At 46.2% G+C, this 24,085-nt stretch overlaps 1 protein-coding gene across 1 annotated transcript in view; it reads left to right on the plus strand.

Annotated features, from left to right (window-relative positions):
• Window positions 1-2,699: 2,699 nt before the first annotated feature.
• Window positions 2,700-24,085, plus strand: part of EXOC3 (exocyst complex component 3) — a 28,699-nt gene continuing 7,313 nt past the window's right edge. Inside the window, exons 1-10 of the mRNA XM_063086051.1 lie at window positions 2,700-2,743; window positions 4,658-4,848; window positions 6,985-7,204; window positions 12,198-12,879; window positions 15,717-15,834; window positions 16,573-16,698; window positions 17,845-17,945; window positions 19,633-19,743; window positions 19,837-19,987; window positions 21,234-21,356. Of these exons, the coding sequence (XP_062942121.1) occupies window positions 4,705-4,848; window positions 6,985-7,204; window positions 12,198-12,879; window positions 15,717-15,834; window positions 16,573-16,698; window positions 17,845-17,945; window positions 19,633-19,743; window positions 19,837-19,987; window positions 21,234-21,356 (1,776 nt within the window). The 5' untranslated portion in view covers window positions 2,700-2,743; window positions 4,658-4,704. The remainder of the gene's footprint in view (window positions 2,744-4,657; window positions 4,849-6,984; window positions 7,205-12,197; window positions 12,880-15,716; window positions 15,835-16,572; window positions 16,699-17,844; window positions 17,946-19,632; window positions 19,744-19,836; window positions 19,988-21,233; window positions 21,357-24,085) is intronic.

Here is a 24,085-nt window from a genome sequence, read left to right on the forward strand (position 1 = left end):
GGAGCGGGGCAGGGAGCACAGGTTTCTTCACCGGGGCCAGCCGGGTGGTTCATATCCTTTTTCCGTTTCTGGCTGCACTTATCTGCCCTTTGGGGTTGATCTGTGGAGGTTCTTTTTATATTCTGGAGAGCAATGTTCTGTCAGTTATATACTCTGCTAATGATTTCTCAGTGTGTGGCTTGTCTTTTCATCTAAGTATTTTTTTTAAATCATGAAAGTTTAAAATTTTAGCATAGCAAATTTTTTCTTTTTCTTTATGGCTTATGTGTTTTGTATCTTAAAGAAATTATCTCTGACATTGGCTTTTGACAAAAACCCCATGTTGTCTGATGTTAATACCACCACACCAGCGTTTTCTCACTTCTAACCACTCTGCCTCTTTGTTTTATGGCCTTGTGCAAATAACCACCTCACTGTTTCTTATTGCACTTATGTTCTGGTTACTGCCTCTTCTTTTGTGCTTTTAACCGCACATGGTTCTCTTTGCATTTTCTCCCTTTCTACCACCTCTGTGGGACTGTCTGTGCTCTCTCTACCTTCTTTTCTTCTATTTGTTTGCAATCGATGAGTCTGTTTCTATTTCTTCAGCTCCTATCCTCTAACATACCTGTTTAACAAAGTTTCAGCTGCTGCTTGCTGACCAAGCTTTTGCTCCTGTCCAGGTTGGGGAGGTGTATTAGTCCGTTTCTGTTACTTATAACAAAATACACAGAACTGGGTGATTTATAAAGAAAATGAAATTTATTGCTTACAGTTTCAGAGGCTAGTAAGCCTGAAGTCCAGGGAACACAGCTGGTGAAGACCTTTGTGATGGCACCAGTGACAGCAGGGTATCACATTGCAAAAATATCGGAGCAAAGAAAGCAGAGCTCTCGTGCATTCTCTTTTTAAAGCCCTCAGAACCACACCCCTGACCACCATTTTTAATCCAGTCACTACAGCACGGTCCTACAATCACCTCTTCAAGGCCCCACCTTTCAATTACCATAATAGGATTTCCCACCCTCAACAGTTAACGGTGGGGATTGGGTTTTGGGGGGACATTCAACCCAAGGCAGGAGGGTCTCTCTGGAAATGCCCCTGGGTTTGTTCCTGTCCAGGTTGGAGAAATTCCCCTGGGTTTGCTTCTGTCAAGGGTTGAGTCTCCAGGTGGCAGGTGGCAAATGAGGTACAGAACCTGAGTTTTGAGTTCTCAGTGGGGGTCTTCTCCACCCCCAGGACCCTGACAAAGTCAGGCAAGCTTTCTGGTCATCCCCAGTACCCAGGAAAAGTTGCGTTTTTGTTTTTTGTTTTTCCTGGCCCACCCCTGTGAGCATCTGGGCTTTACACAGGTGTCGCAAATGCTACTGTCCACCTGCTGGAAGCCTTAGCTCCAGGCTCGGTCCTGTGTGGGTGTAAAAACCCCAGCTCTGGGCCACAGGACTCCCATCTTCCCAACCACCTGCCTACTCCAGGGCAGTGGAAATCTCTGCTCATCGGCCTCATTTACTCGCCCCCTACTTTTGCCCTGGTCGTTTCCTGTGCATTAAAAGGATGCTTGCTGTATTCATCCACTATCTCTAGGTGTTTTATGGGAGGCTTTTCAGTTATTTTGGTCGGCCCCAAACGGAAGTTAATAAAGATTTTTAGTCGACGTTTGTTTTTTTAGTTGAAAGGAAAAAATCACTAAATTCCTTTAATAAGGTATCTCTAAGCAGCCTGGTTATTGGAGGAAGTTATTAGGAGTCCTGCATCCAATCTCTGTACCGGACAATGATAGTACGAATCCCTACCTAGTAATATTGAACGTTGCTGTAGTTTGAACAGTTCTAAACGCCTTGGTAACTTTGCACGTTTCTTCGTTAGCTTTGAAACGTCATTGCAGTTATGATTTCTCTTTCTGCCTTGCTCAACTTGTTGCTGCATTTTCGGAAAAGGCCGGGTGAAGATGAAATACTAGAGTGAGGGTCCGCGCGGCCCCTGCCAGCTGATTGGCAGCTTGTCTTTTGGGCGGTTTCTGCGACAGGGGTCCCCGCACCCGCGTCCCCTCCCCTCCGAGGTGCCCGCGCGCCGCCCCCGCGAGCGCTTGGGGGCTCAGGGCTCGGGGAGGAGGGGGCCCCGGGGTTCGGGGGCTCTGGGCTCGAGGGCTCGGGGGCTCTGGGCTCGAGGGCTCGGGGGCTCTGGGCTCGAGGGCTCGGGGGCTCTGGGCTCGGGGGTTCGGGGGCTCCGGGGCTCGGGGGTTCGGGGGCTCTGGGCTCGAGGGTTCGGGGGCTCCGGGGCTCGGGGGTTCGGGGGCTCTGGGCTCGAGGGCTCGGGGGCTCTGGGCTCGGGGGTTCGGGGGCTCCGGGGCTCGGGGGTTCGGGGGTTCGGGGGCTCTGGGCTCTAGGCTAGGGGGTTCGGGGGCTCTGCACCCCGCGGCGTCACGGACTGTGCCTGCCCCGCTGCCCGCCTGCGCGACGACCCCCGGCGTCCTGCAGGAGGGTCCCGCGGCCCCCGCGCTGGCTCCGGTCAGCCTGCGCGCGAGGGCTGAGCTCGCTGCAGTCCAGTCCAGAGCGTGCGGGCGCCCCGGCGGGGGCCGGGCCAGCAGACAACGAGGCGGGAAGGTGGGCGCCAGGGCGGCAGAGCGCGGGCGCGAGCAGGGCCGCGCGGGGACACGACCCCGCCCGCACGCCCCGCCCCGCCCTCCGACCACGTTGCCGGAAGCGGAAGTGCGGCGAGTCGGCTACTTCCGGTCTGGTCTCCGGGGGCGGCGACGGCGCGGAAGGTGAGGCCGCGGAGGTTCCCGACGGCCGGGGGTCCCTGGGCGGTGGTCGCCTCCTCACCGCCCCGTTTTCTCTTTCTGGGTGCTCGCGGGGCTGTAGGGTCGGGGTGCGGCCCCGGTGGGCGGGGATCCCCTCGCTGGGGTGTCGCCCTCGGTGGGGTGTCGCCCTCACTGGGGTGTCGCCCTCGCCGGCGTGTCGCCCTCGCTGGGGTGTCCCCCTCGGTGGGATATCTCCCCTCGCTGGGGTGTCTCCCCTCGGTGGGGGCACGTCACTCAGCCGAGCCAGCGAGGGGGCAGGGCGGCCAGAAAAGCGCGGGTTGGGGTTGTACCCAGGTCTCTGTTTATGGCCTCAGAGTTCCCCTTTTACTCCAGCGGCCGAAACCTGACCGTTCAGGCTGTGATCGCAGCCTGGCTCCCGCGCATCCTTTCTTACTCCAGTCCTGTTCCGATTCTGAGGAGAGCTGTCCGCTTGACCAGCTTTCCACTGGCATCTCGCTTTGCTCCTGCTACCCCCGACCATCCTCTCCAGAGAAGACGGTCTGAGAGCGGGACTGACTATGTTCCAAGCTTGAGATGGTCACACGGCCTTACTGTGTTCAGGGCAGTTGGCTGTCAGTGGAAATGCTGATTATAATATGTCAGAGCCAAACAAGAAAACAGAGCACGCAAGTTCAAAGTCACATATGCAGTGGAATCTCAACTTGAAAATAAATGCAGAGAAGAAAACAAGCATGAGGAAACAGGCCTCGTCAGAAGTGGCTGCTTCTGCACAGTAGGATTTTAGGTGCTACCTCTGGTGTCTTTGTACAAGGGCACCTCAAAAAGTTCGTGGGAAAATTCGTATTATCTTTTAATTCTATTTTTCCATGACCTTCTTGAAGTACCCTTGTATTTTTTCTGTCCTGTCCACATTTTGACATTGGTATACATAATTTCATAATCAAAGAAAATAAAGAGAAAGGAAAGGTAGTGGTTGCAGTATAGTTCCATTTGAAAAGAAGTGAACACAGAGAGGTCACACACAAAGAGGAATTATTGATGGATTTCACCATGGATTTCAGGGTTTTTCTGAAAGCATGTGGGAATGTGGAATGAAAAATTCCAAAAGAAGGTGGGTCTTTTTCATATCCATGAAAATGGAAGTTGAATAGCTGCAGTCAAAGGGAGGAAATGTTTATTGAATTCCCTCATTTGCCAGGCAATCACCAGTACCCCTTTTAGCTCTGTGACTGGGATGATGGTGGAGCCTGGAGTGATACTGCAGGTTTGAGTGGTATCACAGCATCTGTGCTCTGCTCACAGTACCTGAGCAGAGGAGGATATGTACCTTCTGCCCTCTCACCTTTGTTTTCTAGGGCTGTTAAGGGCTGTTAAAAAAAGTGGGAAGTTGAATTTTTGATACCTAAGACAGTAGCAATTTTCAAGGGGAATCATAGGACTTGTGCTGGGACTTTGGCTGTGGTTGCCTGCTGGGGGAGGGGAGATGTGTGTGTTGTACTCGTGGGTCCCTATCCTCACTGATGAGTCCTGGGTCAGCTACCACATGGGCGTGGCCAAGGGGTGGGGAGAAGGCTACAGAAATGAGAAATTGGACATACTTTAGAGACTGACTTCCAACATGGTGAGTGGTCTGGGGCCCACATAGACATCCTTCATATGTTTATGTCTCCCATACCTGTGAAATGCCCCTGCTTTTCCTCTTAAAGGTAACACATTCCCCATATTTGAGTTCTGAAGTTTCTTGTATCTTATAAAGAAGTTCATAATCCTGGATCAGCTTTTTTTCAGGTTTACTGGATTAATGATCTTGAAAACTCTCCTTTTAGCTCCAGTATGATCAACTGACTATTGTGGGGGGTAAGTTTTGTACCTAATATTTCTACCTTCTTGACATATCTTCCCCCCACACACACACAGAATATCTCTGGTATGACAAGGGCAGAGATCCTGTCTGCCTTGTGACCATGAAGGAGACAGACCGGGAGGCTGTTGCAACAGCGGTCCAGAGGGTTGCTGGCATGCTTCAGCGCCCAGACCAGCTGGATAAAGTGGAGCAGTACCGCAGAAGAGAGGCTCGGAAAAAAGCCTCCGTGGAGGCCAGATTGAAGGTATGAGACCAGAGCCATCATGGTCCCTTGCTTCCCTCCCAGGCAAGATAGAGCTGTTTATCCTGAGTTTCAGGTACCGTTTGACATCGTCATGATGATTTTGCTGAATTAGACTTTGTGATGGTATGGGAAGAGTCAGAACAGTAGATTTACAAAAAAAGACTGTGGGAATATTGAAATCTGCAAAGGAATGACCTTTTTAAGCACTCTGGAAGTGTCCATTTCATGTTTTAAACAATACTAGAAGAATAACAAATATGCTTATTTATTCAAAGCTCTGTACCAAGCACCACTAGAGAGCATTTTGTTTTGGTCATTTCAGTGCCTGTTGTGGGCCAACCATGTGCTAGGCATTGTGGTGGCCTGGGTGTAGGAAGGAGGAGGACACATTTATGAAGAGTGTGTGAGAGTATGCCAGGGGAGAAAATCATTCTTTTTCAATGTATTTTATGATTTGGATTGGCTTTCAACTTACTGCTACGAAGACGTGAAGTTTTATTAAAATGTGTGTTGCTTTTCCTCCCATGGATTTGTTACCCCTTTCCCCTGGGTGACGGAGCCACCAAAGGGTTAGGGTTAGGGTTAGATTACTCAAAGCCCATCTCTTCTGAGCAGTGAGAAGCCCCAAAAAGGGGTTAATCTCCCGGAACCCTCAAGAGTGAGGCATTCCTTCTTTTTGGGAAATTAACCATGAATTGGGGTTCTCTTCCTGCATTTATTCTCCAGACCAGGAAGTTTCAGGAAGAGAATATAGGTGGGGTTTTTGCTAAGTATAGTTTAACAAGTTTAACAATAGGCATTCCATAATGCAATTTTCGAGAAGTTAAGTTGATTCACCAACAAAAGCTTGATCTTAGAAAACATTCTCTTCCTACAGCAATTTCCCAGTATCTTTACATATCAATCAGTAACCTGTCTGTCTTTGAGCCAGCAACCTTGCTGTGTTTACAATTTTTCATCTTACAACAGAGACTTATAGCCTGGGGAAAATTTCCTGTCCTTGCAAGGTCAATGTTTGAAACTGCAAGGCTTTGGAAAACCAGACCCTGTGAAGTACATTTGCTTTATGCATACTCCACAAACAAGCACATTCAGTAGCATTATAAAATGTTAAAACCATGACCTGCTATAACTGACATGTAATAGAATGGTTTTGGGGATTTAAGAGAAGGCCTTTGAGCAAAATTTATTCTCACACTGCCAGGGCAATGAATTAATCTCTCAAAACAGTTTTAGCACCCAGGTATAGCAGCTCAGGTAGGTGAAACAGACAAGGAGTACTCAGTTTTATCAGTGAAGCATCCGAAGACTCTGTTGGACTAATTTGAGACCACAGTTTCATATTAATGTAAAAAATAGTTTGGACCTAGTACATTTTTAGCCTGAATTTTTATGCATTCCAGAACTCGTGGATTAATTAGAGATTATCAATAGTGACTTAGAAACCTTGAGTGGTCTGTTGCAATCATAGTTAAATATTTCTAAACACAACTTAGTCTCCTGGGGGAAAGTTGTTCCTGCCATCAGTTGTGTTGCCTGGTCTTTTCCTCTCTTTCCCATCCACCTACTGCTATTCCTCCATTCCCTCTGGCTGCACATCTCACTGGATGGCCCTAGGAGTGAACCTGAATCTCACATGTGCCGGTTCAGTGCAGTGGAGTCAGCCGTCCTGAGCCGGGTCTGGTTCTGGCTGAACAGAGGAGCCCCCCACCCCCTGAGCTGATGAAAAAGTTCTGACATTTTCTCTACTTAGATAAGACCTGTTGAGAAACTCGCCCAGGGAGAACGTGGTGGCATCCTTCTAAGGATACCACTCAAGGTGGCTGTGGGCCTGAGGCACACCTGTGGTGATGTCCATATCACCAGCCCACCAGGCTGGATGAGGAACATTGTGACGTTTTCATGTCAGAGCTTTAAGATGCATCACTGGTCTCTTCCGAGGCAGCAATGAAAAAAGAGTTCCCTTGTCAATCAGTTAAATCCTTGTTCATCTTATTCTCTTTTTCTGGGTATTGACTATTTCCTGCTACTCAAATGGCTTTTTTCTGAACCTGATCCTCCTGGGAAGATTTGCTCGTCAGGAAGCAGCGTGTGGCCGTCACTGGCTCTGCTAACCCGCACGATGTCTCCCTTCAGGCCGCAATCCAGTCACAGTTGGATGGCGTGCGCACGGGCCTGAGCCAGCTCCATAATGCGCTGAATGATGTCAAAGACATCCAGCAGTCGCTGGCCGACGTCAGCAAAGACTGGCGTCAGAGCATCAACACCATCGAGAGCCTCAAGGACGTGAAGGACGCGGTGGTGCAACACAGTCAGCTTGCCGCCGCCGTGGAGAACCTCAAGAACATCTTCTCAGGTAACCGCAACGGCGCCTCCCGGCACACGTCCCCACAGTCCACACTGTGCTCCTCTGTCCTGTCTTAGAGTGGACAGCAAGTTTGGTCACTGCCTGCTCAGTGAGCTGCTTTTTTTGAATAAGGATGAAATGATCAGTTGACAGGTGAGGCTGGTGGAATGTTTGCTGTTTCGTGTCAGGGCGGAGGCAAGGGAGTGGATAGCCATGCGGACTCTGTGTGGAAGGAGCCCCTGGCGAGCCCCGTGCCCTCGGCTGCAGTGTGGCTGTTAGGTCATGGCTGGGACTCTGCCAAGTCCAGCCTAATGAAGGAGCTGCAGGGTGTGGGGATGGGAGAGGGAGGAGTGTGTCCGCGGGCCTGGTGGCACTCAGCAGTGTCAGTGTCAGTTGTGATTGGAGCAGATGCGGTGGAGGTGTGGCGGGGGACGAGAGTGGAGGGGCAGGAGGTTGGGGGACCCACCCTTTCCGAGTCTTTTCCTGAATACCGTGGGTAGTGGCTGCAGAGTGCTGGACAGCCTGTGCTTGGGCAGCAGCTCCCAGAGTTGCTGTTCACACTGTCTCCTCATACTCACTGTGACAGGAGCGCCTGGTCTTCCACCTCCAGATCCCATCCCTCCCCTTGGTCCCTTCTCTCTGTGAGGGTCACCAGCATCCTTCAGGCTCCCCAAGAAGAAGCCTTGGCATGGTCTGACGTCTTTCCTTTTTTATCCTTGTCTCTGGTCTCTTGACCAGTCCTTTCTGTCCCTCCCCTCTGCACTGATGTCCTTATCACACACATCTCACATCTGTAGCAATCCCATGCCCTCCACTCTTGGATTCTGAAGTATCAGAGCTGCCATCTGCAACACGAAGGCCAAACGTTGCTCTGCTCCTGAGGTCAGTGGTGTGGTGCAGTTCTCCCCATCGCCCGTGGCATGGGGGACTTGCTCCTGCCCATGACACACCTGGGTAACCTGTGTCCTGTCCAGCCCCTACTCCTCTAGACACCTCTTTTGCCTGCGGACACAGCATGTGGAGTACCTGTGCCACTGCTCCGCACATGCCCGTCTTCTGTGGGTAGGATATGTAGGGCTACATGGGGGGCCACAGTCCGTGTCGCTTCCTGCATCCCCCACAAGTGGCACAGCAATGCCGAGTCCGTAGAGGTGCTCAGGAAGCTGGTAGGTGTTGACTGCCTGGAACTGGACAAAGTCCCCAGGCCTGAATCTCCTTCGCAACTTTCAGCCAGCGCCTTCTAGTTAATTTCTCTCCTCTTACAATTTCCTGTTGACTGGATACATTTCCTTCCAGTCTTATAAAACTAATGCCTAAGGACCAAAAAAGTTACATTACTGGAATGAGTTCATCCACAGCAGTTGAAAATAATTTTCTTCCCTCTATGTACAACTGAGCCTGCATTGTATGTGTATTTTTTGTTTGTTTGTTTGTTTGTTTTTAACTTTATTGTTGTTCTTTTTAATTGAAATATAATCGATTGTAAATGTCTGTGGGGTGTGGTGTTGAATATCAATACATGTGTGCAGGGCTGGCCAGTTAGCTCAGTTGGTTAGAGCCAGCCTTATAACACCAAGGTCATGGGTTCGGATCCCGACACAGGCCAGCGGCACCTCCCCCCTCAAAAAAAACCCTGTGTGCAATGTGTGATATTCAAATCAAGATAATTAGTATATTCAACATTATATAATGTAATCATTTTTTGTAGCCCTTTAACAATTTCCTACTAACCCTTCCCCTTGCCCGTTTCCCACCTCTGGTGGCCTCAGTTGTATTCTCTCCTTTTGAAAATTCAACAAATTATTGTAATTGTTGTATCTTTTTCTTTCTTTTTTTTATTTATTTGTTTTGTTTTGTTTTTTTAGCTCCCGTATGTGTATTTTTTGTTAGGGATAAATTTTCATCAGGAAGATGTGGTTGTTTGGTTCCATCCAGACTTTTCTTGTTGCCTGTAATTCAATAATGCTGAGCAAACAGCCCCCTCCCCCCATTTTTTTAGTATGATAAAATACACATGACAGAATTTTCCATCTTAGCAATTTTTAAGTGTATGGTCAGTGATATTAAGTATATTCGTGTTGTGGTGCAACCATTGCCACCAACCACCTTCAGAACTCTTCCCATCTTGAAAAAATGAAAATCTATACCCATTAAACAATAACTCACCATTTACCCCCTCCCTCCCCCATCCCCTGACAACTACCATTCCACAAGTGTACTTGTTCATAGAAAGATTTGTATTATCTTTCCATTTTATTTTTCCATGAACTTTTTCAAGTGCACTCATGTTTCTGTCTCTGAATTTGACTACTCTGGGACCTCATACAAATGGAATTGTAGAGTATTGTCTCTGCATCTGGCTTGTAGCGAAATGTCTTCAAGGTTCATGTATGTTGCAGCATGTGTCAGAATTTCCTTCCTTTCTAAGGCTAAATAACATTCCATCTTAGGTCTATATCACATTGTACATATCCATTCAAATGTCACTGGACAGACACCTGGGTTGCTTCTATATTTTTGCTATTATGAATAATGCTTCTGTGAACATGGGTGTGTAGATATCATGCTTTCGGTTCTTTTGAGTGTGTACCCAGAAGTAGAATTGCTGGATCATGTGTTCATTGTATTTTTAGTTTTTTGAGGAACTGCCACACTGTTTTTCACATTGGGGGCACCATTTTACATTCCCACCAGTAGTGCACAAGGGTTCTACGTTGTCCACATCCTTGCCAACACTTGTGATTTTCTGTTTTTTTGATAGTAGCCATCCTACTAGGTGTGAGATGGTATCTTGTAACTTTGACTTGCATTTCTGTAATGATTGCTGATGTTAAGCATCTTATCATGTGCTTATTGGCCATCTGTTTATCTTCTTTAGAGAAATATCCAAGTCCTTTGCCCATTTTTTAATCAGGTTGTTATTTTGTTTTTGACTTTAGGTATTCTCTATATATCCTGGATATTACTCCTTTATCAGATGTATGATTTGCAAATATTTTTCCCATTCTGTGGGTTGTGCTTTTACTCTTTGGATAGTGGCTTTTGATGCACACAAGTTTTTAATTTTCATGAACTCCAATTTATCTGTTTTTTCTTTTGTTGCCTGTGTCTTTGCTGTCCTATCCAAGAAATCATTGGCAAATCCAGTGTCATGAAGCTTTTGCCCTATGTTTTCTTCTATGTGTTTTATAGTTTTAACTCTTTTATTTACATTTTTTGATGCATTTTAAGTTAGTTTTTGTATAAGATGTTAGGTAGAAGGTTCAATCTAGCAAAAAGATATAACATTTATAAATATTTTTGTACTTACTAATAATTTTATTTTTACTGAAGTATTTTAATTCCTTCCTTATTTCTTTTGTGTATATTCTATAGCTATTTTCTTTGTGGTTACCATTGAGATTTAATTTAACATCCTGACATTATATCACTCCATTTTGAATTTATAACACACAAAAGCACTATCCCTATACAACTCTGTCCCGACCCCCTTTCAGTTGTTGATGTCACAACTTACATCTTTGTACATTGTGTGTTCAAAAATATAGACTAATAATTGTTTCTTTAATGCATTAGTTTCTTAAATTACATAGAAGACAAAATGTGGAGTTAGAATCCAGTTGTAGTACTGGCTTTTAGACTTTTGTTTAATGTATTGGTCTCTTAAATCATGTAGAGAACAAAAAGTTGAGTTAAAAACCAAAGTTACAGTAATCCTAGATTTTATAATTGCCAATGTATTTACCTGTACTGAGATCTTTATTTCTTCATATAGCTTTGAGTTATTGTCTAGCTTCCTTTTATTTCACCCTGCAAGACTCCCTTGAGCATTTCTTGTAGGGTAGATCTAGTGGTAACAAACTCCTTCAGCTTTTGTTTATCTAGGAATGTCTTAATATGTCTCTTACTTTTGAGTGACCGTTTTGCTAAATATAAGATTCTTGGTTGGCAGTGTTTTTCTTTTAGCAGTTTGAATACATCTGCCTTCTGCCTGCCAAAGTTTCTTATGAGAAATCTGGTAATAATTTTAATGAGGATCCTTGTATGCAACAAGTCATTTCTCTCTTGCTGTTTTCAAAATTCTCTCTTGGTCTTTGTCTTTCAGCAGTTCAATTATATTGGGTCTTGGTTTGTGTCTTTTTGAGTTTTTCCTGCTTGGAGGTCATTGAACTTCATCCATGTCTTTCAACAAACTTGGAAACTTTTTAGCCATTATTTCTTCAGATAATCAACCTCTTTGTCCATTTCTCCTCTTTCTGGAACTCCCACTTTGTGTATGTTGGTCTTCTAGATGGTGTCTGCAAGGTCCCTTGGGTTTTGTTCACTTCCAATTTTTTTTTTTCTTTCTGTTCCTCATGTTTGATAATTCCCATTGTCCTATCATCACATTCGCCAATTCTTTCTTAGGCCTGCTCAAATCTGCCTTTGAATTCCTCTAGTGATTTTTTTCATTTCAGTTATTGTACTTGTCAGCTCCAGATTTTCTTTTTGGTTTCTTTTTATGTTTTCTATCTCTTTATTGATATTTCCATTTTGTTCATACATCCATCATTTTCTTTTACTTGTCCATATCTTCTTTTAGTTCTTTGAGTATCTTTAAACAGTTGTTTTAAAGTCTTTATCTAGTAGATCTGCCATCAGGTCTTTTTCAAGGACAGTTTCTGTTTGCTTTGGCAGGAACACAGCTTCCTGCCAAGGGGCTAGGGGTGTGGGATGGGTAGCTGCTGTTGTGCTATGAGTTAAAATTGACCAAAATTAGCTGCAATTTACCATCCACACCTTCCCCTAGAAGTTGCAAGCCTTCAGTAGACTCCAGAGTTCCAAAATAGTTACACCAGACAGATTCTGCTAGTGCAGTTGCTTTCTAGGTGGGGAGATGGATTCCTGGTGCTCCTGCTCTGCTATCTTCCTAGAATCCTGCACACAGTCTTTTATGTTTGGGTTTTTTTTTTTTTTATGGTGCCACAATTAATCTAGGTTGATAAGTACTCTTTTTCCCTAGTGCCCGAGATTGTGAGGGAGACCCAGGACCTAATTGAACAAGGGGCGCTCCTGCAAGCCCACCGGAAGCTGATGGATCTGGAGTGCTCCCGGGACGGGCTGATGTATGAGCAGTACCGCATGGACAGTGGGAACACACGTGACATGACCCTCATCCACGGCTACTTTGGCAGCACGCAGGGGCTCTCTGACGAGCTGGCCAAGCAGCTGTGGATGGTGCTGCAGAGGTCACTGGTCACTGTCCGCCGTGACCCCACCTTGCTGGTCTCAGTTGTCAGGATAATTGAAAGGGAAGAAAAAATTGACAGGCGTATTCTTGACCGAAAAAAGCAAACTGGCTTTGTTCCTCCTGGGAGGCCCAAAAGTTGGAAAGAGAAAATGTTTGCCATCTTGGAGAGGACTGTGACCACTAGAATCGAGGGCACACAGGCAGACACCAGAGAGTCTGACAAGATGTGGCTCGTCCGCCACCTAGAAATTATAAGGAAGTACGTCCTAGATGACCTCATCATTGCCAAAAACCTGATGGTGCAGTGTTTTCCTCCCCATTATGAGATCTTCAAAAACCTCCTGAACATGTACCACCAAGCCTTGAGCACGCGGATGCAGGAGCTCGCATCGGAAGACTTGGAAGCCAATGAGATCGTGAGCCTCCTGACGTGGGTCCTGAACACCTACACAAGGTAGAGCCAGCTTTGTGCCTTATGTTTCTTTTACATGGGAATCTGTGTTCCTACATAAAATATGTGCCAGCAGTGGCCCAATGGTCTTGCTGTGGGCAGGTGCTTGTGCGCATGGGCATTGTTTTCTGGCTTATGAAGGTCTCCTGGTTCACCTGTTGGGGACATGTTTGTGAGGCCAGGGCCCCACCTCTGGTGGTGTCTCCACCCTTGATGTCCCATCGTGGTTAGCATTGTAGTGAGAGGTTCAGCGTGGGGCTTGTTTTCTGTGCTACTGTGGGCTGGCTGACTTCCTTAGTGGACCACGAGGCAGGTGTGTGCTACCCCATTTTACAGGTGAGGACATGTCCCAGGACATGCCATGACCTGTACAGAGTCATCCATCTGGTAAGGAGACCACCAACATTGTCCTCCCAACTTCTAGTGACAGTGTGTTTGGTTTCTCATAACCGGGACATGGTAGCAGTTAATCTTTCAAAATTAAACAGTTGCAAGTATATGCAGTTTCAGGAAAGTCAGTGACCCTTCTGTGTTTTAGTATGGGGATTTTTCACTTCATGTGAGAAACCTGAGCCACTTCTGCACAGATTAGCTTGAGGTAGCATTTGAAAAACAAGGCAGTTATTCTGAAATGCCTAGGAGTTGGTAGCTGAAATAACAGTTTATTTTAATTTTGCATGGTTTCATGGACAGAAAACGATTCAAAGTGATGTGTTGGAATTTTTTTTCCCCCTGTCTTGTCACTGCTGTGGAGAAATTAATCTCTTTTTTTAGCAGTGATGTTTGTTATTTTTTATTTGTATTTTGTGGGGTTTTTTGTTTACTGGTAACTGTTTTATGGTAGAGAATTTCTACACTTCAGTACAGAAAGATATAAAGAGAAAAAAGTGTCACCCATCAAGGATGATTGCTGTGGCTGGCCCTAACAGTTTCCTTCCCTGTGCATGGCCCCCGCCTCCGTGCCTCCTGTGTCCCCTCCCCTGCTTCTCATGCGGCTTATGAGCTGGGCACTGTGATTGTCCCGTTCTGGAGCCTCCACTGCAGGCCTTGACATTGTGCCTTAATATGTTAACAGCCCCCTGAGGCATTATGAGGAAACTGAGGCACAGGGGGAGTAAGTGACATGCCCATGTTCACATGGCAAGCGAGTGAGAAGCAGGATTCCAGTCCAGCCCCGGGCCCTCTCCTGAGCTCTTGCCCCCAGGCTGTGGGGCAGGCATGGGTGTAAGCTACAGCTTTGTGCCTTGGTCATCTTTCTTGCACACCACAGTGTGAGCATTTTCCTGTCCCTGGGCGTTCTCTGAGAGCTTCTTGTCAGTCTCCTGTGCTTCTTCTTACCAGACTTTCTCAGGGAAGCTGAGCTGCTTTCACAATGGCAGTGTTTACACGCTGAATTGAGGTCACAATTAATCTAGGTTGAATAAGTACTTTTTTGATACTTGCAGAAATTTATGAAGCACTTTTTCACTCAGGAAAACCTTAAATTTCTTAAAGAGAGTGGACTAGCTATTAATATTATTCAGTGTTATTCTAAATACATATTAGGGATGTAGCATGAGACATGAGTTTTGTGAACATTCAAACCTTAGACTTTTCAGAACTAAGCCACATACACAAATGTTAGCTGCTTCCAATGAAAACTTCTTTTCTGAAACTTAACATTTGCCCTGACTTCTGCACGGTGGACTGGGCAGGTTGAGCTTGGGCTCGCCGGCGTGTTTTCCGTGGGTTATGCTGTTGCATTCTCTTTGTCACCTCTCTTCCCCTGGGTGACGGAGATGCAAAGGATTACTCAAAGCCCATTTCTTCTGAGCAGTGAGAAACCCTGAAGGGGTTAATTTCCAGGAACTCTCAAGAGAGAGGCATTCGTCCTCAGGAAGTTAACACCGGACTGGGCTTCTGTCTCAGCATTTATTCTCCAGGCCAGAAAGTTACAGAAAAGGAACATAGGTGGAGTTATGGCTAAGTATAGTTTAACGATAGAGGCTGGTAACATCAGGGAAATAACACAGTGACATTCCATAATGTAATTTGCAAAAGGTTAAGTCGATCTACCAACAAAAGCTTGTTCTTAGCAAATACTGTCTTTTCCTGCAGCAGTTTCTTCAGTATGCTTACATAACAATAAAGCAACTTCCTTAATGTATCAATCAGTAGGTTAATCTGCTCCAGGGACATCTGTCCTTGAGCCAGCAATTTTGCTGTGTTACAATTCTTTATCTACGACAGAGACTTTAGCCTGGGGAAAGTTTCCTGTCTTTTGAAAGCTTAACATTTCTATATGTTATTTGAAAAGTTAGGTTATATCTGAAACTGCAGGGCTTTGGAAACTAGGCCCTGTGAAATACATTTGCTTTATAAATGTTAGTATACTCCACATTATGCTGTGCGTGCTGTCCTCTGGTCCTATCCTCCTGCGGAGGTCACCGGCGCTGACTTCAGTGGCTGTATTTGCAGTTGCATGCTTTCTCACCACCTTCTTATTTAATGAAAGTTGTTCATCCAGCCCCTCCTGTGTACCAGTCCCTGGTCTTGGCTCAGGAGGTGCAGTGAACAGAACAGACAGATCTCGTCCTCCTGGGCTCCTCCTGCATCTGAGCCACAGCCCCAGTGAAGCTGGTTCAGTTGGCGGAGCCAGGCTGCAGTGACTGACAAGGCTGCTTAGCCTGCAAGGGGGCGTCACAGGGGACCCTAAGTCCCTGACTGCCTCACCTGGCATCCCCCACAAAGCCCCTCTGTCTTTTCCCGAGTTGTGTGATAGTGGGACAGTCCTTAGACATGCTTGAGGAAATACTTCCTGCATCCCCATGACTCATCACCCGCTCCTGGTCTCTCTGCAGTGTGGAGATGATGGGGAACGTAGAGCTGGCACCAGAAGTAGACGTCAGTACCCTGGAGCCTTTGCTTTCTCCACACGTGGTCTCTGAGCTGCTCGACACATACATGTCAACGCTCACTGTGAGTAGAGGCTGCCTGCAGAGCCAGGACCACAGCATTGGTGGTCTGCGTAAACTGGGCTTTGACACTTACTTCCTAGGGGCACGTTGCTTGGCTGCCCTGGCTCTGTTTCTGGATCTGGAGCTTGTCTGGGGTGTCCATTCCACAGACCCAGGACCCTCATCTGCTGGGGTGTCCAGAGACGTGGGGTCATGCCTGCCAGGCTCATAGCTCTGAGTCCCCATGGCAGGGTGACAGTTAGGAGACCCTGGGCGGCCTAATGACCACCAGGTGGTCTCAGAGTAAGATCAGTTGGTCGGGGTTTGCTTCCAGGAGAGAGTGTTTCTAGCTAAGCAACAAGACCACGTTCTGACCAGAGTGCTGTGGTGTCCCTGGGAAACGGTTGGGGGGCTATTGTATCTGGTCTCGGGTGAACTGGGTCTGGCCAGAGGCCTGCCTGCCTTGTACTCTGCCCTTGGGATGAATGTGGCCTTGTGCTGCGGCATGAAGGCCATCCAAAAGACTTTCACGCATTCTCCTCCTTTATCTGGTTAAAGTCCACAGGCTGGTGTGGGCACTGCCACCATGGAGATGGCTCACGAGGTCCCCACTCTGGCGCCCATTGTGTTTGGGAGCAGGGGTTACCGTGACACGCTGTGTCTGTCTGTGCAGCTGCACGCCGCTGCAGAGCAACCGCATGGTGTAACTCAGAAGTGCCTGTTCTTCCTTCTTTTCTCCATGATGCTCAACTTCCTTTAGTCGAACATCATTGCCTGGCTGCGGAAAGCACTAGAAACAGATAGGAAAGACTGGGTCAAAGAGACTGAGCCCGAAGCAGACCAAGACGGGTACTACCAGACAACGCTGCCTGCCATCGTCTTCCAGGTACCTCCTGCCGGGGTTTTCCATGGCTCCACTTCCTGGGTGGCCCACAGGATCTGCAGGTTTTACAAACTCAATACCCTTTATCTTCATTTATAGAGTGTAGTAAAGATGTCTAGAACCCTGCCTGGTGCCTCTAAGCCGTTCTCTTCTCTGTCTCACTCTCTGGAGCCAAAGAAACAAACCCAGGATTGTACTTATCAAGTAGTTTTGCCCAGGGTTACTTTAGTTTTCCTAGTCTTTTTGGGTTTGAACCAGGACCTAATTATATGTAATTTATGTATGACTTTCAAATTTGAGTTTGCTTGTTCAACGTTTCTTACTGTTGTTAATGGCAATATTTATCTTAAAAAATGTTACGTAATTGAGTGATCTGGTGAATTTGGGGGAGAGTCCTTTATCATTTTAAAGTTACTTTCCTATATGACAGTCACAGTACTAGGTGTTAGATCAACGTGTGTTCTTACAGTTAGTTTATTTTTTAGTGCCTGGCCTCCTACTTGTGTCCTCCCGTTTCCTTTCTGTCCTTTTCTGTAGGAATACTGAGTAGTGTTAGAATATTCACTTGGGACCCTGTCTGCTGAAAGGTGTCTGGACTGTAGCCAGGCAGAAGTGAGGGCTGGCGGGTGGTTTCCCTCTGGATTATCCCACCACAGATTGGTGTCCTGTCCCCTTCTCAGCTCTACCCAGGGCCTGGCCCCTTCCCCAGCCTCCTGATTCTTAATAAATCTGCATCACAAAATACTTACGGGTGAGTGAATTACTTTCAGGAGAAGCTAGAAGCTCAGAATGCAGAGTCCCAGCTATGACCCCAGACATGACCCCCAGCACCCTGACCTCTGCCCTGCCATGCCTCACGTCAGCACATGAAAACTCCAGTAATGCAGGGTGAGAATAGACATTTCTCCCTTGGTAGAAACCAACTCGTAGGTAATTAGGAAATGATTTGCTTGGTTTTTTACCTGATTTGAAAGTTATTTGTTTTTTTAACTAACTTCATTATTTTTTAAGTGGTTTCTTTTTTTCCCTCTGAATTTGGACTATCCTAACTACCAGTTAGCAGATGGGGGTTTTATATAATGGGAAACCTGCACTCTAAGTATACTTTTGTGCAATTATATAAGAGTTCATAAGTTCTCCAATTTTTAGATGTTTGAACAGAATCTTCAAGTTGCTGCTCAGATAAGTGAAGATTTGAAAACAAAGGTACTAGTTTTGTGTCTTCAGCAAATGAATTCTTTCCTAAGTAGGTATGTATTTTTGCCAATGTGATAACTTAGAAATTATGTTTTTAAAAATTAAAAGCAAAAATTTGTTGATCCTAATATGCCTGTTATTAAAAAAACCTTAAACTTGGAGATTCCCCGTCTGTCACCTCCCCTTGTTATTGAGAAACTCAAAAAGGTGAAGTAGATTCCTACAATCTTTCCTTTGAGTCGATGCTGCCATTCCCCCTGGTGTCCTAGGACTGGTGCCTTTTCTGTCACCTGGACTTTATGGAGGGCGGGGGATAGCCATGCTAGGGGCAGTGGTCACTGCCCACTGTGGGGGGCGGGCAGTGTGCCCTCGACAGTGGGCTCTGTCCCAGCCTGCCACCTTCCCTCTGAAGTGTTATGATGAAGATTTTCAGATCTGTGCAGAAGTAGAAAGAGCAGCATGAGAAACTGAGTTCACCCGTCGTGCAGGTTCAAAATCTGTCCTTTGTAGCCAGCCTGATCTAGTCTGCTGCCTGCTCCCCTGCCTGTGTCGTCTCTTGGCTGAAGTACCTTAAAGCAGAGCTCAGACACTGACATTTCAGCTCTTATATTCTCTACTGCAGCTACAGTGCCATCAAGTCACATAAAAAGTTAATCTGACACCAAGTTTGTATTTGGGTTTCCCAGTTGTCTCAAACATATCATCTTGCAGTTACGTATCAGGTTGGACTTGCAGGTCTGCAGCACACGTGGTTGTTAGGGCTCCCGAGTCTCTGGTGCAGTCAAGCAGCCCCTCCCCTCTTTAAGCCACTGGCTTGTGGGAGAGATGGGTGGTCATTGTCCTGTAGTGTACAGAATCCTGATGGTGTCCCTCAGCCTGGTCCTCAAACTGACATCTGCCCGTGAACCAGAAGTCGACTCTAAGGCATGCTGGGATCCCTGTTTATTTCCTGGCCTGTGGGCCCTCCATGTTGCAGTGTCAGTGGACGTGGTGTCCGTCTGTCCTGCTCTGGTGGCTCAGGTACTGACAGCCCCTCACTCAGGATCCCATCTGCCATCCATTCAGATGTTAGTCATTTTTTTAGATGTCAGTGTCATTTATGAAGTGGAATCATCTATAAAGAGGAACATTCCCTGATCAACTTCAGCTGTTTGATTACCTGAACCACACTTTGGGCAGAAAGGCAGAATAAATGCTTAATTCTCTCCCTTTATTGGCCGATTTTCAGTTAGCCTTTCTCAACATCTCCTACAAGCACAGCCAGCACGTTGGTTTTACTGTTCTTCTGCTCCCGTGTATGTTTGGTAATCTCCACAGTAACTTAAAAAATGTGTGCACCCTTCAGTTGTTTGTGTTTTTGACATTTGTAGAGTCTGTTTTTAATTTTATTTCTTCAGGCAGAGTTTCGGGAGGGCATTTTGCCTGACATTCAATGAAGTTCCTAGCACTGTCACATGAGATAAGATAATGCTTTCCTAGTTACTCACAGTCAGCTATTTCAGAATATTTTTATAATCAGGATATTGAATCACATTTCAAAGCCTGATATGAAATGATCAACTTGTCTGTTCTTCCATTAACAGTATGGATCATCCAAACATTTATGTTATTTTTAAAGACTCATCTGGTCCATTGTTACTGATGTGAAATTTCTGTATTAGGTATAATGTCAGCACGGCATTTGAAACAGCTCTAGGTTATCCTTTAAGAATATTTTTGATGTCGGGTTGTGTCTCTTAGATACAAAGATGAAGTTCAGTTGTATAAAGAAGACCACCTGCGCAATCGGCAGCACCCGCACTGCTATGTTCAGTACGTGATCGCAGTCATCAACAACTGCCAGACCTTTAAGTAAGTGACCATCACAGAAGCAGGGGCCGAGGAACAAGAGAGAAAGTGCAGGAATACTCAGCTGCTTGTTGAACCTGAGATGTTTCCTTGCAGAGAATCCATAGTCAGTTTAAAAAGGAAGTATTTAAGAAATGGAGTGGAGGAGGGTGCGTCTCTGAGCCAACCAAACATGGACGGGATTTTGGACGCCATTGCGAAGGAGGGTTGTGGCAGCCTGCTGGAGGAGGTCTTCCTGGACCTGGAGGTGGGTTCTGGCTGAAACACAAGTGATTCCATGCTGCGCTTGAGGACACACACCGCGGGCTATGTACGTGCCCTCTGTGATGCTCGTGCGCAATACAGTAGAGACTCCCCATGCATATTAGAGACATCGAACTCCTTAATGTATCACAAAATAGATCAAGTGTGTAGAAACCTGTCACAGAACCCAGTGGAAAGCACAGCCCCACACACCACAGCACGCAGACCCATCTCAATTTTGAATAAAAAAGCAAAACACATACATACAAATCATTGACAAAATGAATTTAGCGTCATATCAGAGGTATGACATACCATGACCAAGTAGGGTTTATTTCAGAAGTACAGAGATGGTTTAGCACTATTTAGATCTATTGGCAGAAATCAGTATATATTTAAAAATAAAGCCATAGTCATCTTATGGGTCTTGCTGGGAAGGGAGCTCCGTGGTGGTCGGTGGAGAACCCTGTGGTTTCTGTCTTTGTGCTGCAGTGCATCAGAGCGTGGACATACATGTGGAAGTGCTCCGGGGTATAAAGGCTTGACACTTTTAGCTTTCTTAAAAATGGTTTAGGAAAAAAAGGAATTGTTTGCATTTGACATTATTTCAAAATTTTAGAAAAGACAATATAATGAATAGACAAAGGATGTGAATGACCACTTCACAGAAAAAGATCAGTGTCCTGAACATGAAACAAATGTCCAGTCTTACTGATCATCAGAGAGGTGCAGACTAGACTGGATATTACGTGTTGCTTAGCTGGATGCGAGGATTACAAACATTGAGTTTTAATTTGCATACATTTTGACTGAGGAATTCCACTTTAAGGAATTTCACCTGCAGACATACACAGATTCACTGCAGCATTATTTTTATAATTGTAAAATGTGAAAAACTTTTAAAGGTCTATCCATTGGTAAAGAATGGGGTAAATAAACTAGAGTATTCATATGGTACATATATGTAGCCATTAGTAGTAAAATTATGTGCATGCATAGATATTTACATACTTAACATGTCATTTTGTGAAGATCATTATGGAAGTTATATGTGGTGTAAATCTCTTGTATTTAACGTACACATTTGCAGATGATACAATAGTAGAATTTTTACATGAGTATGTGTTGCCATCATAGTTAAAAGATCAGTAAGTCACAAAGACAGGCCGGAAGCACCGCCCTCCCCAAAGCGCATGACTTGTGGACGTTGTTCCTGGCAGTGATCCCTGCGATTGGTTTGTGCTTTTCAGCAACATCTGAATGAATTAATGACAAAGAAGTGGCTGTTAGGATCAAACGCTGTGGACATCATCTGCGTCACCGTGGAAGACTATTTCAACGATTTTGCCAAGATTAAAAAGCCCTATAAAAAGGTAAGAATGTGGAACCTAGCCAGTTGTCCACCTTCGTGCTGGAGCCTGCCTTGTGTCATGTGTGGAATTCAGATCCTGTTGGTTCTTCTGAGTGGGGGTTGACCAGTCGTTCTGGTAACCCAAGCAAGGCAAGAGTCATTACACTGTGCTAAAGATCAGGTGGAGGTGGTGGGCTTCTGAGTGAAGACTGAGAACGTTCATCAACTTTACTCCCTCCCGACACCCCTGTGGGTGGGGAGACATCAGCAATGCCAGGGACCCTAGAAGGCGGAGTGGGGAGTGGGGGGCTGTGAGGACTGGTGAGAAACAGCAGTTCCCTCATATCCCTGCCCTGTGCACAGGGTGGGCTGCAGCCTTTCTCCGTCCCCGCGGGGGCCCCGGGGCTCTTACAGGTGGCGCCAGCCCAGAGGAGAGCCCGGGAGCCCGTTGTAAGCAGGAGACAGAAGGACTGTGTTCAGTTTCCTGCTGCCTGTATGCATGCAGAGCCCGTCCTGGTCTCCACACTCCACGCCCAGGGTCTGGAGCCCCACCCTCTTGAGGGACAGTGCCTCGGGACCCCCTGAAGCGTGAGGCTTCTCCAAGTCTCCAGTGATGCATGGGTCCCAGATGCCGTTCCTTCTAGTTGCTATTAAAAGTGTTACTTTGTAAGATTAGGCTTTCTACCTGCTTGTTTTCTGGTTGATAGAAACATAAGTGGTTTGATATATCGAACTTACATACAGCATGTTGTAAAACTTTCTGATTATTCCTAGTGATTTGTTTCTAGATCCTTTCAGGAGTTCTCGGGAAGACTGTTCTTCTAGTAATAATGACATTGTGTGTTGCCTGCTGTTCTGCTCTCTATACATTTTGTGTCTTTTTCTTTCTTGACACTGGCTGGGAGAGCCAGCACCGTGGGTGTCCTTGTCTAATTCCTGATTTTGAAGGAAATTTCTTCTAACTCTGCCATTAAAAATGATACTTATAGGGAGACCCAGGTGTTTTAAATTGACCAAACTAATTTGGCTGTTCACAGCTGCCAGGAGGCCTCTGCTAGAGGTTGGTGGGGGCCCTACCACCACATGCTGCCACCTCTGTGCCAGTTGTTAGGGTCAGTGAAAGTAGACCTTAGACCAGAATCTTCCAGAGCGACAAGTGTGTGTGTTAATAACTGGTGCAAAGACAGCCCCACTTGTGCTTGTGCTCAGGGGGTGCCCTCTTCCCTGGTCTGAGAGACAGCAGCCAGGTCCAGTGTGTTGTGTTGAGGCCGGCTGTGGGCTCCATGGGGGGTCTTCGGTGAGAGTAGGGACATGAATGGGGCCCATGCACCCTCTCCAACACCGCCACCTCCCCCACTTCCCTTGTGCCAGTCGACCCCTGCAGGGAGCATCTCAACGAGGTCAGGACCCCTGATGAGGGTCCCCATGCTCACTGCCCTACTGTGGGTGGGAGTTGACTGTCACACTACACGCACCACTATACTGTCAAAGGAGATCACACCTGATGATGGCCCATGAGGAAAGACAGGGCCATGGTCACTACATGAGAGCCACATCTGTCCTCCCTCCCAGCCACTGGGGACAGTCTAGAGGAGTCCAGGCAGGAGTTCCCGAAGGAAAGGGAGGCCATGTGTGTGTGATGTGTGAGTGGTGCATGCACAGGGTGTGCGTGCTGTGTGTGCGCGCACATGTGTGTATATTGCATGCGTGCATGTGATATGTGGGTGATATATGTTGCGTTTATGTGTGCGCAGGAGCACATGTATGTATACTGCATGTGTGCATGGGATGGGTGAATGACGTGTGCATTATGTGTGGTATATGTGCATGTGTGTGTGTATTCCATGCATGTATGTGATGTGAGTGGTGCATGTGCACAGGGTGTATACTTTATGTGCATTTGCATGTGTGTATATTGCATGCATGTGTGTGAGTGGTGCATGTGTGCAGTGTGTGTGTATGTGTGCATGTATGTTCTGTGTGTATGTATCTATTATGTGTGGTATGTGTGCCTGTGTGTATATTCTACGTGTGTGTATATATTGTCTGTTGTGTGTGCATATGTGTAAATTGTGTGCATCTGTGTATGCACGTATGTTGTGTGCATGTGTGTGTATGTTGTGTGCACGTGTATGTCACATGTGTTTGTGGTGTATATTTTATGTGCATGTTTTATATGCATGTGTGCACACATGTATATTGCATGTATGTGTGTTGGTTAGTGCGAGTGTGTATATTGTGTGCATGTGTGTGTATATTGCTTGTGGTATGTGTCTGTATGTGTATATTGTGTGCTTGTGCACATGTATGTTTAGTGTGTGTGTGTTTGTGTAGTGTGCATGTGTGTATTGCATTCATATGTGTATATTTTGTGGGGTGTGTGCGCGTGTATGTATATTGTGTGTGTGTGTATATTCCATGTGCATGTATGCTTGTGTATGTATTGTGAGCATGTGTGCATGCATATGTGTTCGTGTGTATATGTTGTTTATGGCGTGTGTATATTGTGTGCAAGTGCACGTGTTTGGTGTGTGTGCATGTGTATGTTGTGTGCATCTGTATTGCATGCTTGTGTGTAAATCATATGGATTGTGTGCATCTGTGTATATTGCATGTGTGTGTGGTGTGTATATATTATGCTCGTGTGTGTATATATTTATGCTATGTGTCCATGTGTGTATACTGTGTGCATGTGCACGTGTAGTCTTTGTGCATATGTTTAGTGTGTGAACATGTATGTTGTGTGCATGT

This window comes from Cynocephalus volans, chromosome 2, assembly GCF_027409185.1.
Source record: "Cynocephalus volans isolate mCynVol1 chromosome 2, mCynVol1.pri, whole genome shotgun sequence".
Lineage (NCBI taxonomy): Eukaryota > Metazoa > Chordata > Mammalia > Dermoptera > Cynocephalidae > Cynocephalus > Cynocephalus volans.